General features: G+C 42.9%; 2 protein-coding genes across 8 annotated transcripts in view; both read right to left on the reverse strand.

Annotated features, from left to right (window-relative positions):
* FANCC (FA complementation group C) overlaps positions 1 to 17,181 on the reverse strand; it is a 193,901-nt gene that overhangs the window by 87,035 nt on the left and 89,685 nt on the right. The gene's annotated exons all lie outside the window — the stretch shown is intronic.
* PTCH1 (patched 1) overlaps positions 6,714 to 17,181 on the reverse strand; it is a 112,766-nt gene continuing 102,298 nt past the window's right edge. For 4 of the 7 annotated variants that reach the window (XR_014555940.1, XM_083701887.1, XM_083701886.1 and 1 more), the window contains 4 exons: positions 16,874 to 16,973; positions 12,860 to 13,114; positions 10,959 to 11,490; positions 6,714 to 9,567 (listed from right to left, as the gene is read on the reverse strand). Coding sequence is in view for 3 of the 7 variants with exons in the window: in XM_083701887.1 (XP_083558013.1) it covers positions 10,960 to 11,490; positions 12,860 to 13,114; positions 16,874 to 16,973 (886 nt within the window). In the remaining 4 variants the exon portion in view is untranslated. The remainder of the gene's footprint in view (positions 9,568 to 10,958; positions 11,491 to 12,859; positions 13,115 to 16,873; positions 16,974 to 17,181) is intronic. The other 3 variants (XR_014555941.1, XR_014555942.1, XR_014555943.1) reach the window with 3 other exon arrangements.

The raw sequence follows: 17,181 nt of genomic DNA on the forward strand, positions 1-17,181 counted from the left end.
AAGGGAACACCTGTTTATACATCAATCTACCGCCGTTTCTCAATGAGCAGCATTCCTGGGGCTGCTATATGCATTATGCCAAAAAAATTAGCCACATGTTTACTTTAGCCCTGAACAAATATTTCTAGTCTCTGACGAAAATTTGATTAAATTCTTTAGCTAAAGTTAATTAGACTGTAAGTAAGAAAATATGTTCATAATAAACATAGGTAGGCCATAATAAATAAAACCATGGGGTTTGTTCCCTCTAGTCACAACGTTATGTTTAATATAAAATGGGATAGTAAATACTCTAAGCGGAAGGAACTGTCTCCAAATTAATCTTTTCTCCAGTCTGATGATACCAGCAGGAATTATTTCAGCCATAATTGTTACTAGAATGGCCAGTGTGGCATTTTCAGCTAATCAGGCCTGGTAATTTTATTTTCCATTGCATCAGCCTCATTATGAACTACTGTAGTTTATGCTCCAGGCTTTCAAGCTATAGATTGCTTGCTTACATCTATTTAGTTTCCTAGTATTTCTTAGGGGTCTTTCAAGGCAACTCCAAGGAGCAGAATGGCTTGTTCATGAAACAAATTCCTTGCATTAGATTTGTCTGGTGTTTAACACATGGAAAGAATCCTCTGCTAATATCATTTTTTTTAATTAAAAAAAATTAACCATGGGGTTTGTTCCCCCTAATCACCACTAGAGGCAGTCTTCACAAAGAGTATTACTGTTCTATTTGTTCCTTAAATACTCAGGGCACAGGGTTACATTTTGGCCACATGTTTCACTCTTACACTCACAGAGGAATATATATATATACAGGACGTGGGTGTGTATTATTAGGAGAGAAGCTGCATTGTATGCAAAAGGTCCCAGTATCAATCCAAAGCATCTCCAGGTGGATTTGGAAGCATTCCTTGTCTGAAATGCTGCAGAACCACTGCTGGTCAATTACGAGCTGGATGGCCCAATGGTTGGAGACAGCACCCTGTAGACAGATATTCATCTGGGATTTACTTACATAACTGGCCGTGTTCGTAGGTCCAGGTCACCAACTTACCCAACAGGTGCAACAAGCACTATGCTTTGTATTGATTACCTGCATGAAAGCCATTTCAGCTTCTGAGTGAATTCCAGGCATGTACAGGTGTATATATTTTTCTGACCATGATGCCTATGTCATAGGTAACATACGAGCGAGCTATAGTTAACAAGTTTCTCACTAGTCTGTTTTACCCTAGGTAAAGGTAAAGGGACCCCTGACCATTAGGCCCAGTCGTGACCAACTCTGGGGTTGCGGCGCTCATCTCGCTTTATTGGCCGAGGCAGCTGGCGTACAGCTTCTGGGTCATGTGGCCAACATGACTAAGCCACTTCTGGCGAACCAGAGCAGCACACAGAAACGCTGTTTACCTTCCCGCCGTTTACCTTCCTGCCTATTTACCTTCCTGCCTATTTATCTACTTGCACGTTGAAGTGCTTTCGTACTGCTAGGTTGGCAGGAGCAGGGACCGAGCAATGGGAGCTCACCCCGTCACAGGGATTCGAAGCGCCGACCTTCTGATCGGCAAGCCCTAGGCTCTGTGGTTTAACCCACAGTGCCATGTGCGTCCCTTGTTTTACCCTAGTTGCCTCCAAAAGCATTATATACAGATAACTCACAACTTACGCTTATTTAACTTGTGCACATTCAGATCTGCGCACTTGGCAAAAATGTTTAATACATTTTAAAAGGGGCAGTAAGGGGGCAAGCAGTTGGGGGTGGGAGAGAAACACTTTGGCAATCCCACCAGCCATTAAACCCAAAGTGTTTTAACAATACGTGATTTTGGCTTTTGGCGCTATCCCTAAAACGTAACTGTTATGTACTGAAGTTCTCACCCTGGGCCAGCAGGGGAATACTATAGATAGTTATGCAAAGAAGGGATCAAAAGTGACGTTCAGTGATTGGATAGTTTTAGAAAGTTGCTACAGTAACTTTGTACTTGAGCTCTATATAAGCAGGCTGACTAAACCCTTCAGTTCACTTCTGTCCTGGCCTGTGAATAAACAAGAGCTGTTTGAAGAATCGCTGTGTCATCTGATATGTTCACCCACAACTTAACAGTAACCCCAGCCTAAGTTGAGAGTCATCTGTACTAAGGACTGTAATCAGTGACTGTCTTTATTCCTTTAATCATATTGCTGTACTGTGTGTCCGTTTTGGTCGCCTGCATTTTTTAAACATTATTTCAAAATAAAATTCTAGGTGCACACAAAAATGGGACATGTCTGTGAGAGAATATTTTAACACAACATCCTTGTGACGAATGGCCTAAGAATAAAATGCTTCCCTCCCCCCCCCAAAAAAAAAACAATTTCCCTGTCAAATGGCCTAGTTTTTTACCCATTATGTCGTGAGCCACCTGTCATGTTTCAAGCATTCTTCATGCACACAGGCCAGAATCACCCCTTATGATTCAGTCTACGAGGAACAGTGGTGGCATCAGAAGAAAATAAATGGGGAGGAGATGCAGAAGGGGTAACACATATTTCTAGGTAGGTGAGCTGTGCCCTGCATTAAGGCCTTTGAAAGAAAAATGACAATATACGTCAGTGGCAGGGGTTCTGCAATAGGGTAGCCAAGTGGGAACGCAAGCATTTTGTTTGGGGGGAGGGTGTGTGCTTGCCCTCTGCTCCCCCGTGGTGGCATCCATGGCAAGAAATAGATCAGATCTCTTTTCGAAGCTCTCATATTTTATTTCCAACATTTTGGGTAGTTTGAAGGTGTCAATGCTCCTCCCCTGTTTGGTATATTGATTACATACCACATGACTGCAGCTGCAAAATGTCTGCTCACGTGACCATACCAGATTAACGAAAAAGAGCTCTGCTAGATTCAGACCAGACACCCATCTGGTTCAGAATCCAGCCAGATTGGAGGATCCAACAGGCCCATCAACTCCCTCCCCTGATTTCACAGGGAATGCAAAAAAATAATAATGCAGTTATACCCTATGAAAATTGCCCTTCTACTGACCATCATGAATCAATATAGAATCAGAGTTGAAAAGGACCCTGACGATTGTCTAGTCCAGGAGTGGCCAACTCCCAAGAGACTGTGATCCACTCACAGAGTTAAAAACTGGCATTGATCTACCCCCTTTTGGGGGGTTCAGGTCAAGATTGTGAGCTTTTTTAGGGGAGAGGAAAGTCCTGTTTTCTGGGGGTTCGGGTCAAAGTTTTAAAGCTTTTTTAAGGAAGGAGGAAAGCCCTGTTTTTTGGGGGGGGTTGCAGGGCTGAAATATTGAGCTTTTTAAAGAGCTTTTTCTCTGGTCCATGGGGTCACGAAGAGTCGGACACGACTAAACGACTAAACAACAACAACAACAACAAGGGGACTCAAAGTTCTTAAGTTGTTGAGCTTCTTTGGGGGGAGCCGGTGATCTACTAGTGGTCTACCACAGGCGTCCAGTGATCTACCAGTAGATCTACCTGTTGGACGTGTCCCCTGCAATGAAGAAATAGGCAGCTGTCCTATACAGTGGTACCTTGGGTTACATACGCTTCAGGTTACATACGCTTCAGGTTACAGACTCCACTAACCCAGAAATAGTACCTCGGGGTAAGAACTTTGCTTCAGGATGAGAACAGTAATTGCACGGCAGCGGCGGGAGGCCCCATTAGCTAAAGTGGTGCTTCAGGTTAAGAACAGTTTCAGGTTAAGAACGGACCTCCAGCTCCAAAAATCCATTTAATATATAGTCCTCAAATAGAGGACATATCAGATATTAAACTAATAAGAACAGATACTACACTTGATCTTAGCCAAAAGGCCGAAGTTAAGCTTTTAAGGTTTGGGTAAAATTATCTAAAACTAGGGACACAATATTGGAAATTATAATATAAGAATTGAAACAAGGTGATAAATTGCTGGGTAAAGTTTGAAAAACTTAGAACGCAGGAACGAGAGATGTGAGGAAGTCCAAAGAAGTGAAGAAAATATGGTTATTGTAAAGTTATATGTTGTTGTTTTTTTATTATTGTATTAAGAAAATCTTTAATAAATATCATATATATATATAAAAAAAGAACGGACCTCCAGAACGAATTAAGTACGTAACCAGAGGTACCACTGTACAGGGATGGATCCTGCAACCTTGGCATTATCAGCACTGCACTCTTGTCAGCACCGTGCTCTAACCAACTGAGCTTGCTCCTCCCAGTAAATTTTAGATACCCCTTTAACACAGTCTCTCAGATCTCTTCGGTTGCACCCTGTTTGCTGCCCCAGCAGAGCTTAATCCATAGTCCTGTTGCATGCCAGCCACCTGGAGGAAAGCCTCTGAAGATCATCTTAACAAATGGGCAGATTCATGAAGATGACTTGGTGGATCTAGACACAGGGTAGAAACCACTATAAATAAGTCAGAAATTAAATCAACAGAAGAAAAGAAAAAGTCTATGTAAAAATCCATATAAACTCTTTTGCTCTCTGGCGCCATCTGGTGTTAGATGTTTATAATGCATTCAAATCGTATTGTGACGAATGTAGTTGAGTCTGACTGTCCTTCAGAAACCTAGAGACCAGGCCTAAAATTTGTACTATAAGCTTTCGTGTGCAAATGCCCACTTTGCCAAATGCAAGATAAAATGGACAGTGTCTTAAGAAAATTTATGCTGCAATACATATAATTTCTTAGCCTTGAAGATGCAACAATGCTATTGTTTTGGCTGCAACATGGTTTATGCTCTGGATCTGGTGCCAGAGAATCCAATTTCTTCGCATGACATATGGTTACTACGGAATTTCCTACCATAAAATGTAGTGATAGGCATCACATTCATGCAGGATAAGGTTATAAATGTCTACTAACCATGATGGTTATTGTCAGGGAACTGCCATCGGAGCCAGGAGCGGAGGTAAGGCTCTCCAGCGATGCCGGAGAGGGGCCCAGCAGGGAGAGAGGGAATTCATCCACTGAGGAAGGAAATCAGCGTGACACCAGGAAGAAAGGGGAGCAGGGGAGGGCTTCGGAGAGATGTCTCCAGGACTCTTCCACAGAAACTAGCGGGGAGAGCACAGGTCCTCCGCTGGCCACGCCCACCCTGCGCAGAAGACTTCCGCGCAGGGAGGCTAGGCGGAGACTTGGCGTCAAAGAACTTTTATGCTGGAAGAAGTTCAGGAAACGCCCACTGACGGATTCTGCCAGTGACTGACACAGCCGCGGAGTGAAGGGCTGTGCAGCCAGGGAAAGGTTTAACCAGGCAGTTTGCCACAGTAGCGGCGACTTACGCACGAGCAACCCCAATTCCCATTACAGTTATGTACTGTCTCCAGTATCAGAGCTAATATGCCTCTGCAAACCAGTTTCTGGGGCTCCAGAAACAGAGTCCTATCGGCTTCATGTCCTGTTTCCGGGCTTTCCTTTTTTCCCCAGTACTGCAATTTATTAATTTTTATTTTTTACATTTTATTTTGGCAAGGTAATAATCATAAATAAATAAGAATAAAAATGTGCACTCCACCCCCGAGACCATTCCATTGTAACCATCCAACCTCCCAAAATTTCAACACCTCTTGCGATGGTTTGACCCCTTTCCATTTTAACAGTACAAATTCTACAAACACCTTCCATATCTCCTCAAAACAATTCCTCCTGCATATTCCCCCTCTTACCTTAAAGGCGCATGTTAATTTATCATTAGTAGCTATATCCCACACCTCTTTGTACCATTCTTCCATTTTATACTCTGCTTGCCCCTTCCACTTCTTAGGTTTAATAATTTGTGCTGCTGTCAATAAATTTGTGAACGAGTCCATAATAGCCTGCAAACCTTCCACCCCATTATAAATTGATAATAATGCTGCCTCTGGACTCTTGGTCAGCTTTAACCCAGTGATTTCTGTTATCTCCTTGAACACCCTATGCCCAAAGAATTGTACATATTTACACCTCCACCACATGTGAACATAATTCCCTGTTTCCTGGCATCCCCTCTGGGCTTTGAGAGCCAGGCTGGTGTAGTGGTTAAGAGCGGTGGACTCATAATCTGGTGAACGGGGTTCGATTCCCTGCTCCTCCACATGCAGCTGCTGGGTGACCTTGGGCCAGTCACACTTCTCTGAAGTCTCTCAGCCTCACTCACCTCACAGAGTGTTTGTTGTGGGGGAGGAAGGGAAAGGAGAATGTTAGCCGCTTTGAGACTCCTTAGGGTAGTGATAAAGTGGGATATCAAATCCAAACTCTTCTTCCATAGGAATCTGGTGGACCATTGTGAGAACAGGACGTTGGGCAAGAGAAACCTTTGGTCTGATGCAGTAGGCCTCCTCTTTTATGTTCTCTTTGCCATTTCTGGTGAGTAGAGCAGTCTCAGTCCACCAGAGACAAAGTTTTGGCTGTGAACTTGGGGAACCTACTTTAATACTGAGAGCTAGTGTGGTGTAGTGGTTAGAGAGATGGCCCAAAACATGAGAGACCCGGGTTCAAATTCCCACTCAGCCATGAAGCCTACTGGGTGACCAGGTTGTTGTGAGGATAAAATAAGTGTGGGGTGGAGAATTAGGTACACCACCATGAGTTCGTTGGTGGAATATAAATGAATGAATGAATAGCATTTTAACCTAACAATTTGCATCATCTAAAAAGGTTGTGTATAACATTGTTTCTGCTGCATTGCCTGACTCAAATTAAACGATACGGCTCTCCGTGTTTTAAATAAACATTCCACAAACAACTAAATACGTAACCAATAAGTTATAATATTTTTTATTCATGTTAGAATTTCTATCAGTGTTTGAACATTAAAGTTTAGAGAGTTTGTACAAATTTTCACTCATGATTTAAAATTGAGAACCATGCTAGATCGCAAAATGGCAACAAAAACAGTTCAGAATGACATGAATATCCACACTCTCTTTTAACACTGTTAACATTTTCTTTGTTTGCAAATGGGACTTGTAATTAAAAATGTGCATTGTATTTATGTCTCAGTAATGTTCCAAAACATAATGGTATCATCATTACATATAAACTCTTTAAAAATATAATTCTGTCAAAAGAATTGAGGGCTACTATATACACTACAAAAATAAATTTTCATATAAATAAATTATATGGCATACTTTTATCTTTGTAACTGAAACACAACCCATTTCTGCTCAAAACAAAGCAGGCAATGAGACCCAGTCTGAATATTTTTTTTTCCTTTTAACTCCTCACTCTAAAAAGCTACAAAATGAGTCCTTAATGTAAATGTTATATACTCTCTTCCTATTTAACATTAGTAAGCATTCTATACAAATAAAGATTCCATTAAAAAGTAGAAACATAGCTGTAATAGTGTTTCCAATAGAAATAAAATCCCTGCATTGTGTTTGTTATAAACTGGCATGACAAATACTGTAAGAAAACATTCTTATGATACAAAAATATAAATATCAACAAAAATTAAAGTTTTTTTAATTAAAAAACAAAACAAAAAACAGAACAGCCAGCCACTGAGATCTCTTTTTGCCAATGTGACAAGAAGACAGATGGTCTATACTATGCACCAAGGAGCAGACACCCCACAAAAAAGAGGGGGGGGGGGAATCTCTCTCTTTCTCTCTCTCTCTCTCTCTCTCTCTCTCTCTCTCTCACACACACACACACACACACACACACACACACACACAGGCTAAGGTGAAGGGGCTATTGAACATCAAAGCCTTTTCCACTTTTTGCTTCTCTTCCTGTTTCAATAATAATAATCATGGGGCTAGAGTGCAGAGTGAGTGGCCCCAAAGAATAATCCGTGGGGCACCATCGTGACCTCTGCCACTGCAACTCTTGGCAGTGAAAGGTAGCTTGCAATTCATAGTGTCCTGTTCTGTTGTAGAGCTTTTGTCCTTGTTTTATCGTCTGACATCGTGACACTTCTAGGGCCCAATTGGGCCCTTTTTGCCACAAGCGTTTTTCACGTTGGACAGGAAGCTGGAGCTGTAGATTGAGCTTTGGTAGCTTATGTACCACTGAAACAATGCGGTGCCTTCTGGCTCAAGTCTCTCTTTCCACCACTGGTCCTTCCAGTTCCAGCATGGTCAAAACAGGGCTGTGCCTCTCCCAGGGTTAATAACTTGGAGGTATTAAGAGACCAATTCAACTACTTCCTGAATGGAAGCCGCCTTTTATTTACCGGACGTTTTCTGAAACTATGGGGACATACGGCACTATGGCAACTATATTAGTTGTACTAGGTTCAGAATGTAGCAAGAACTGTCTCTTAAAAAATCATATCTATGCAATTAGCACACGCCAAGGCTTTCAGCAGCCTCTAGCTTCAAGCAACACTTTATTATGCGTTCTTGTCGTATGATTCACTGGGGATGAAAACCTTCATCACCGCTGAGAGACACAATTCTAACCATAGTACATATGAGCAAAGAGGTATAGGCAGATTAGGTAGTTTCCCTAAAATCAAATTTGGTACAACAGGAACTAGAACCCACAAATGCTAATCCCAGTCTGTCCACGCTTCTCCTTTATCTCTGCTCTTTGATGAATGTCAGTAGCAGCTGTTAAGCTCTTAGAATATTTTCATTAGTTTTCACACCCAGAGTAGACCATTGAAATCAATGAACTCCATCAGTCAAGACTAACTTGATTTCAGCTTGAATACCACTCATGGAAGTCCCACTAATTTCACTGGAACCTTCTCACAAGTATACATGTGCAAGATTGGAGCCTTAGCCACCGTGGGTTGTTTTTCAAGATCAAGGAACAGTAAGCACACACTTCTGAGAAAATCTCTTGCACACGACTCATTGGATTAGCACAGCACAAGAACCATATACTTGAACACGAAAGAAGAATTTCAGGGGGCACGTGATGGAAATTCCCGCTAGTCGGTGCTCCATAAAGTAACTACAGTATACAACTACACACACACACACACACACACACCACAAAGCCCCCCCCCCACAGCTACACTTATCAAGGTTAAACACACTGCTCTTCATTTCTGCTCGTTTTTTAAAAAAAGGAAAAGAAAAAAAACAGAAAAAGAAAAATTATCACGCATAGCGTGTTTGAAAGTTAACAGAAACATATCACTACCACAGGGCTGTGATATGGAAATTTTTAAAATACTTTAACACACGCACACACATATGTACCTTTACAAAACAAACAAAAACAAACAAACCCTAATACATTAGCAATATTTGCATAGAATTATACATGTAAATTATACAATATTTTAAGCAGCAGCAAACATATGCTGAAATTTACGACTAGATTAAGCTTAGTTGTGGCACAGAGATCAATGTACAAACAGAGCACAAACAAAACAGTCCCCACTCCGTTAAACAGGAGTCAAAATAACTCCAGATTATACTACTTTACACGGTTTCTCTTGTATATTACATATGTGTACATCTTTTAAATATTTATAGAAATATTTCACAAAATAATACAATAGGTTACAGTAATGGTGAACTGTTGCCCTGATGCAGCATTGTCCTTCTTCATAACTTCAGGCAGTTTCTCTTCAAGCAGTTCTGGAAAGAGGAGGTGGTTCCCCATCTTTGGCCTCTTCTTTGCTTCAGTTATTTCCCTGTACAAATAGAGACAAAAAAAGGAGCCCCACTGTTCACCTAAAGTTCAGCAAAGATAAATAAATCACCTCAGCCCCAAGCCATCTGACAAGTTCTGCAATTAAAAGCCATGAGGCCTATGTTCTTTTCCCAGCCATGACAGTGACTTCCTGTGGCCAAATGGTTTAAACAGGTCCTTTTTTTTTTTTAAGGGCCTTGTTAATTCTTAGTTTTTCCATTTCTGGATGTCTAGCTTGCCCAGGTTCACAATCACAACGGGCAGATGTGAGTCTCAGCTTTTGTCAAGTTAGCACCAGCATCTGAACTAAATGAACATCATTTCATATCTGGATTTTGAGTTTTCCCGAGTTCACTACCCTTAGAATCTTACAGAAGAAAGGAAATCACAGGCAATTCAGTCTGTGTACTTATTCTAAGGCAGGTTACACTAAACTATGCATAGCCTAGCTTTTCATAGATGTCCCCAACAAAAGCAATAATAAAGGGAAAAGTAAAGTCTCTCAAGTTTAGTTTTTCCACCATTAAAATTTCTAATAGTGAAAACTTTTCTTCCATCTACTTTCCCGTTCTATATATATCTACTGCTTCTTTGTCCTTCCTAGGTTGTGTTTGCACATAAACATAAATGAGAAAGCATGGTCAGCTGAAAATGGAAGTGGAAACACAAAGTTTACTACCTTTCTGGGACTGTAGCACTTTAGGGGTTGGATAGCATGATTGACATTAAAGACTCCTTGTCTACTGAAAGCTACCACATTTGATGGAATATCTTAGAAGCCTTTCCCCCAATATTCTAGCTCTTCACAGACAAGGAATTTCCAGTAACCAAGAAGTGTAACGGTAACGGTAAAGGTAAAGGGACCCCCTGACCATTAGGTCCAGTTGTGACCGACTCTGGGGTTGCGGTGTTCATCTCGCTTTACTGGCCGAGGGAGCAGGCATACAGCTTCCGGGTCATGTGGCCAGCATGACTAAGCCACTTCTGGCGAACCAGAGCAGTGCAAGGAAACACCGTTTACCTTCCCGCTAGAAGGTATCTTCTTGCACTTTGGTGTGTTTTCGAACTGCTAGGTTGGCAGGAGCAGGGACCAAGCAATGGGAGCTCACCCCGTCGCGAGATTCGAACCGCCGACCTTCTGATCAGCAAGTCCTAGGCTCTGTGATTTAACCCACAGCGCCACCCGCGTCCCTTGACCAATAAGTGTACAATCATGCAATTCCTCATGCAACTGTATGATATAACCCTAAAAATTATTATGTGTCTGACAGCCTTCTGATTTCTTATCACCACACAACCTTCCACAACTGCACAATCATCTTCTCCACATGGAAAAGTTCTTCTGGGATTCTAGATCTTGCAGCTAGAAATGGCGGAGGCAGAAACCCTTACCTTAATCCGAGCTGCTGCCACGAGTTCTCTCTTCACATTCAACATCTTGCACTTCTATTACTTCTACTTTAGAGTTCCTCCTCTCACACCGGACATTGAAAGGCACGTGAGGGTCCTCAAATTGTCCATGGTCGCTTTCGTGGTATCCCTCGTAGGATGGGAAGCCTCCTCCGCGAGTATTGTGGCCGTGCATTGGAGGGTGCACAGCGACAGTAACTGATGCTGAGGCAGTCACAGTAGTGATAGGCTGGCCGTACGCAGGCACCGACGTGCCCGTGGCAGTAAAGGCTGCGTTTCTGTTGTTCTGAGAACGAGCTCTCTGGCTAGAGCAGTCCCTGTTACTAGGGCAGGAGTGCCCATCAGTAGACGTTTCAAAAGCATCCCTGCGCGGCCGGTAAGGGGGTGGCCGGAGTCCTTCCCTTGGTTCTCTTTTGGGCTGCTTATTTTGATGCCAGGTTTGCTGGGATCCAGACTCTTGGTAAGCCTGTGATCTTGGGCTTGGCTGATAATACCTTGTATCCGGCTGAATCACCTGGGAAGGAAATGGGGCACGGAAATCTTTAATAAGGCTATGGCAACAAAAGATGGTAGCTCCTCCACAACCTGAAAGAACATGGTGGCTAAGCTGCTTGAAGGGGCAAAAGACTGATCCCCTGATTGGTTAAGCAAATTATGTGAATTCACAGAGTTGGCTAAAATGACAGCAGCCATTAGATCTCAGTCGAATCAAAAACTTAAGAAGGAAAGGAACTCTTTAGAAGAATATATGACAAAACATTGTTGCAAAACAAATTTATTGATATGCATGGACTAAGTTCGCAAAGGAGCGAAAAAAATTATTGTAAGATTGTTCTGGGGGCCAAAGTAATTAATATATATTACACAATGGCAAGTTCAAAATATATTAACGGATGTGGTGTTGTGGTGGAGGGAAGTCACAAAATGAGATAGACACAGAATGGAAAACAGGAATTTTATCAATGCAATAATTTACACTGTATCTTCTGTATACCTTAGAGCACATATTCCATGTTATAACAATTAAATGAAATAAAGACATTGTAGAGTTGGAAATAATAATAAAAAAGACTGGTGGTTTATGTGCCATTCCTTGCTCTGATAAGATTTGTTTTCTTTTTTTCAAGCCAACCTATTTTACATTATTAATTTCACCAGGGATACTTAGTGGGTGTGAGAGAACCTGCCAGATTACAAACTTGCTCTTCTGTTGAAAGAGGCAATATTACCAGAGCTGTATCAAACACATCCCCATATCCCAAAAATCTGCAAATAGGGGGGAAATGTGATACATAGAACTATGCCTACATTTCCTTTTTTAGTACTGAATTGGCACCAACACTTCCCATTCTTTCCTGAAATGCTTTTGAGGTTCACATAAAGTAGAGCCAAAAATTAAGGGACAATTTTCAGAAAGGCAGCGTTTATGTTCTCCTTGAAATCATGTGCCAAGATATGCAACAGTGTAGATAAACTTTAGTGTGAACAAGTTGCTGTGGCCATTTCCGTAACTGTGGCTACTGTAAAAAGGGCACCTTTGGTAATAGGAATGTTTGTGACTATCCCTGTGCAAGTGGTGATTCGCTTTTTAAATGTTCCTTAAGTATGCAACTCCAAAGAGAAACTGGACACTGGAGTGTGTGTGTGTGCATGTAGGAAAATGAATATTCCCTAAATTATAGTCATATGTTTGGGAGATCAGCCTGGATATCTTACTGTCACAGGCTTGAAGTTTCAGACCGGACTCTACCCTAAGACATGCACCAATCTGAGAAATGTGGATCTACATCTATGTTGCAGCACCTATCAAACTAGTTAAGGAATGGAATGTTAGATTTATACATGAAAGCTGGAAAAGAGAAACAGAGATTTGGGTTACTTACAGTGGATCTGGCAAATACTGGATTTTCAGTTGCTTCAACAATTACTTGGCGGACCGGGGCACCAGATCTCTGAGTGGACTCATACTGATGGAGCTCCTCACTGATTCCAGATACCGTGGTCTGAGAACTGTACTCAGAATCGGAAGAATCTGACCCATTCTGTGCATGACCAGGTGGTATGGTGAACCTCACAACGCTTGGGGGAGGCTCAGAAGATGGCGTAGGTAACCTGCTCCTTCCATCGACTGGGGAAACCTAGGAATGACAGTTTAAAAACTCTTAGTGGGTGTCAGTAGAAGCATCTGGAGAAAATAACTTTACTTTGGTCAAATAAGCTCGCATCACTTCGGAGATGAACTACAGTAAAACTGCTCCCATTTTTAAAATGTTTCTAATACCAAATCATGAACTAAATGTCTGCATTTAATACCTTTTATCAAACTGTGTCTTAAACTGATTTTTTATTCTGATATACATTACCAATCAATTTCCAAGTCTAGTACATAGCCTCTTAACTTTTAAAGCCCTAAATGGCCTGGGGCCAGAAGACCCTAAGACAGGGATGTCGAACCAGTAGATTGCGATCTATCGGTAGATCCCTGGGTGATCCTGGTAGATCGTGGGATCCTTATTGTGTACAAAAAGTTATGGGAGGAAAGCTAAAAAAACTCTGTGCAATCATTCCCCCCCCCCCCCAAAAGCTTAACAACTCTGGGCAATCCACCCACCCAACACACATTCCTTCCTCCCTCCAATGACAATGGGTAGATCACTGCCAGTTTTTTTTATACTGGGAGTAGATCACAGTCTCTTGGGAGTTGGAAATCTCTGCCCTAAGGATTCCCTCCTTCCACACGTAACTATCAATGCACTATTCAGCATAGGAGACTTGCTCAGGGTCCCTCTGCCATCTGAGGTTTGGTGGATGGGCACACAAAATAGAGATTTTTAATTGTGCCATAGAAGGTAAAGGTAAAGGGACCCCTGACCGACTCTGGGGTTGCGGCGCTCATCTCGCTTTATTGGCCGAGGGAGCCGGCGTACAACCTCCGGGTCATGACTAAGCCGCTTCTGGTGAACCAGAGCAGTGCACGGAAATGCCGTTTACCTTCCCGCCGGAGCGGTACCTATTTATCTACTTGCACTTTGTGCTTTCGAACTGCTAGGTTGGCAGGAGCTGGGACAGAGCAACAGGAGCTCAGCCCGTCACAGGGATTCGAACCACCGACCTTCTGATCGGCAAATCCTAGGCTCTGTGGTTTAACCCACAGCGCCACCTGTGTTGCAAAAGATCTACGTTATGTCCCCCACCCCATATCCCACAAACTGTTCTTGGCTGAGGGCAAACCAATTCTTGGGGTGGGGGTGGAGGGAATGGTACAATACTGACAGCGAAAACAACCATGCCAATTGAATGAAATGGGCAAATCTGTTTAACTTGCGTTAATTTAGCACAGAATTCATGACTCCACATGCATGATCCAAAGCTGTCTGCCTCAGGGAGGCAGGAGCCCAAAAGGGACTATTTAAACACACACAAAGGCCCAAGGGCACTGCAAACTTTCATTGCAGTTGCTCACAAGGGGCCTGCCACAGCTTCCCCTTCCTCCGTTCCAACTCACTTTGAGACAGGGAAGCGACAGCTTCAGCTGCTTGCAGACCACCCCTCCTCCCCACCAGGAATTGGCCTGGGACAAATGACACACCACACACAATTTCTACTTCCAGGAGCCTTTCTCTCACTGGGAATCATGCGCAGAGTGCAATTTCCCCCGTTAGGATGCTGGAACTCAACCGGACACTCGGCTGGGGCCTGGAACCAAGAAAAGCCACCTCTACCTGCCTTTGCCTGAATGCATGATAAATTGTCATGGGGCCTTGTGACAGAGGAAGCAATGGGTGGTGGCAGAAGGAGCAGCTTACAGCTATAGTAAGGTTACCAGATTTTTTTTCAATGAATCCGGGGACACTTTTCAACTTCAATAGATTTTGTATGGGGACTGATTTGTAAATCCAGGGACTGTCCCTGGGAAACGTGGATGTCTGGTAACCTTAATATGGGGCAAGCACGGGCTTGCTTGCAGCAGGCCCAAATCCTACTCATCAGCACTCTATTGGGGGTGATCAGCTTGAATGAATGGCAGTGTGGTATACTGGGAGACCAGGGTTCAAATTTGCCCCCCCCCCCCCCGCTATGAAGCTCACTGATTGACCTTGCCTATCCTACCTCATGGGGGTTTCTGTGAGGATCAGATATGGGGGGCACCTTCAGCTCCTTGGAAAGTGCAAGGTGGGATGGAAATGTAATAAATAATTAGACAAGACATTCCTAGCACTGGCACAAGTGTTTGTTTTCTGTTTTGGAATACTCCACACGCATGTGGGGCTCTCAGCCAAACCTGTACATTTTAAGCACTATTATACCACTTTTAGGGACGCGGCTGGTGCTGTGGGTTAAACCGCAGAGCCTAGGACTTGCCGATCAGAAGGTTGGCGGTTCGAATCCCTACGACGGGGTGAGCTCACACTGCTCGGTCCCTGCTCCTGCCCACCTAGCAGTTCGAAAGCACGTCAAAGTGCAAGTAGATAAATAGGTACCACTCCGGCGGGAAGGTAAACGGCGTTTCCGTGCACTGCTCTGGTTCGCCAGAAGCGGCTTAGTTGTGCTGGCCACATGACTCGGAAGCTGTACGCTGGCTCCCTTGGCCAGTAAAGTGAGATGAGCGCCGCAACCCCAGAGTCGTCCACGACTGGACCTAATGGTCAGGGGTCCTTTACTTGTACCACTTTTAACAATTGTGGCTTCTTCCAAATAACCCTAGGAACCTTAAATGTTAAGGCTGAGAGTTGTTGTTAGGAGATCCCAACTCCCCTCACAGAGCAGGGTATTTCCAGAATACCCTGTGAAGAAGGATTGGTTGTTAGACCACTCTAGGAATTACAGTTCTCTGAGGGAAATGATAAAGAAGGCTGATCGGCGAAGAACTGATGCTTTTGAATTATGGTGCTGGAGGAGACTCTTGAGAGTCCCACGGACTGCAAGAAGATCAGAACTATCAATTCTGAAGGAAATCAGCCCTGAGTGCTCACTGGAAGGACAGATCCTGAAGCTGAGGCTCCGATACTTTGGCCACCTCATGAGAAGAGAAGACTCCCTGGAAAAGACCCCGATGTTGGGAAAGATGGAGGGCACAAGGAGAAGGGGACGGCAGAGGACGAGATGGTTGGACAGTGTTCTCGAAGCTACTATCATGAGTTTGACCAAACTGCGGGAGGCAGTGGAAGACAGGAGTGCCTGGAATGCTCTGGTCCATGGGGTGACGAAGAATAGGACACGATTAAACGACTAAACAACAACAACTAGGGAAATGAAGGTTTCCTTACAACTCTCAGCACCCTTTACAAACTGCAGATCCTAGACTTCTTTGGAAGAAGCCATGAATTTTTAAGGGGTGTAAGAGTACTTTAAATGTATGGTACAGGTGTTTTCTTATAATGCATGAACACAGAATTCCCCTGCCCATAGAGGAGAAATGGGCAGCACCTGCCTACAAGGACATCCACAAGAGTGACCAGATTGTGGCACCCAATAAAAGATGCAAATTAAATTTGGTGGTATCTCACTTCCCATACTTGTAGTTTATGGTTTCTGAGCTTTAGTAGGTACTGTTTCTTGGTGGTCTGTTGTGATACTGCGAGAAATAAGTACATGAATGGATTTGGATATCAGGAAGAATGTTGTCTTCTTCGCCTGATGGCAAATGTCATGCTCTTGAGATCAGCAACTATGCTAGACTGCTTTTTAGCACAAAACAGTTAAAGGAGTTAGATTTGCACAAGCACATCAGATTCCAGATACTCCAATGTATATGCAATGAAAAATTCTGTTTTTTGCACCAAATTGCCAAATAACAGTGCAACATACTTAGAAGTAGCACAAGTGTAAAGTACGTAACATAATAATTAGTAGCAGTGAAAAGAACAACCACAATTTGCAAGTAATACAATACTGACCTCAGGATATGGTCCGAAAAGGGAAAGGAGAATGGGGAGTAGCACCAGTCCATTCAAAGCACCCAAGATTGTTAAAATTGCCAAAACAGCAAAGAAATACCTGGAATATTTCAACATACTATGTGTTAAAAAGCTGAAAATATGATTTAGAACTGTAAACAAACATATAAAACATATTTTACTAAACAAACACACCAACACTCAACATTGTTTTTTCTTTAATGTACAAAGTCATTATGCAGGGTTTTCAAACGCCCCCCCCCTTCTTTTTACCTTTTGGATTAGAGAGGCTACATTCCACAACCCAA

The sequence above is a fragment of the Podarcis gaigeae genome, assembly GCF_964106915.1.
Source record: "Podarcis gaigeae genome assembly, chromosome: 11".
Taxonomy (NCBI): Eukaryota; Metazoa; Chordata; class Lepidosauria; order Squamata; family Lacertidae; genus Podarcis; species Podarcis gaigeae.